The following is a 1,108-nucleotide window of genomic DNA, read 5'->3' as shown; positions in this document are numbered from 1 at the left end:
GTCCTGGGGGGGGGTTTGGGGTCCTGGGGGGTTTAGGGGACCCCCACCCCCGGGTTCTGCCTGTCTGAGGGCCCTCTGACTCTTCCACTGCCAAGGTCACCCAGGGCACTGGGGACATTCGGGGTTCCCATTGGGGTTTCGGGGGTCCCAGGGGGGTTTTGGGGGTCCCAGCGGGTTTTGGGGGTCCCGGGGGGGGTTTTTGGGACCCCCTGACCCCCCCCCTTTCCCCAGGGCCTCTCGGGGAACACCATGCTGGGCGTGGGACACGTGGTCACCACCAGCATCGGCATGTGCGACATCGACATCCGGCCGGTGGGTCTGGGGGCCGGCAGGGACCCCCACGTCCGGGGGGGTCTGGGGGCGGCAGGGACCCCCCCCACATCCCGCTGGTCCCTGCCGTGTCCCCCCCCCACGCAGGGTCTCTACGGCAGCGTCATTGTCACCGGAGGGAACACGCTGCTGCAGGGCTTCACCGACCGCCTGAACCGGGAGCTGGCTCAGAAAACCCCCCCTGTGAGGGCCCCCCGGGGTGGGGAGGGGACCCCAAACCCCCCTGTGAGAGACCCCCGGGATGGGGAGGGGACCCAAACCCCCCCTGTGAGGGACCCCAAATCCCCCCGTGAGGGACCCCCTGAATTTGGGATGGGGGGACACCAAAGCCCTCTGAGGGACCCAGACCGGGCCTCAGGGCTTCTCCCAGTTGCCCCCAGTGACCCCCAGTTGCCCCCAGTGGCTCACAGCCATCCCCCAGTTGCCCCCAGTGACCCCCAGTTGCCCCCAGTGCCTCACAGCAACCCCCCAGTGTCCCCCCAGTTGCCCCCCCCCCCCCTGTGAGAGACCCCCGGGATGGGGAGGGGACCCCAAACCCCCCCTGTGAGAGACCCCCGGGATGGGACCCCCGGGATGGGGAGGGGACCCCAAACCCCCCCGTGATAGACCCCCGGGATGGGACCCCCGGGGTGGGGAGGGGACCCCAAACCCCCCTGTGAGAGACCCCCGGGATGGGGAGGGGACCCAAACCCCCCCTGTGAGGGACCCCAAATCCCCCCGTGAGGGACCCCCGGCATTGGGATTGGGGGGGGGGGGGGGGGGGCCCCAAACCCCCCCC

At 71.1% G+C, this 1,108-nt stretch overlaps 1 protein-coding gene across 1 annotated transcript in view; it reads left to right on the top strand.

Annotated features, from left to right (window-relative positions):
- The window catches only part of LOC121344535 (actin-like protein 6B), a 7,310-nt gene that overhangs the window by 4,902 nt on the left and 1,300 nt on the right, over positions 1-1,108 (top strand). Inside the window, exons 8-9 of the mRNA XM_041420608.1 lie at positions 232-312; positions 418-513. Coding sequence (XP_041276542.1) covers positions 232-312; positions 418-513 — 177 coding nt within the window. The remainder of the gene's footprint in view (positions 1-231; positions 313-417; positions 514-1,108) is intronic.

This window comes from Onychostruthus taczanowskii, unplaced genomic scaffold (genome assembly GCF_017590055.1).
Source record: "Onychostruthus taczanowskii isolate IOZ18803 unplaced genomic scaffold, ASM1759005v1 scaffold641, whole genome shotgun sequence".
NCBI classification, from domain to species: Eukaryota; Metazoa; Chordata; class Aves; order Passeriformes; family Passeridae; genus Onychostruthus; species Onychostruthus taczanowskii.
The sequence above is the reverse complement of the archived record's forward strand: the minus strand, read 5'-3'. Positions and strand labels throughout refer to the sequence as shown.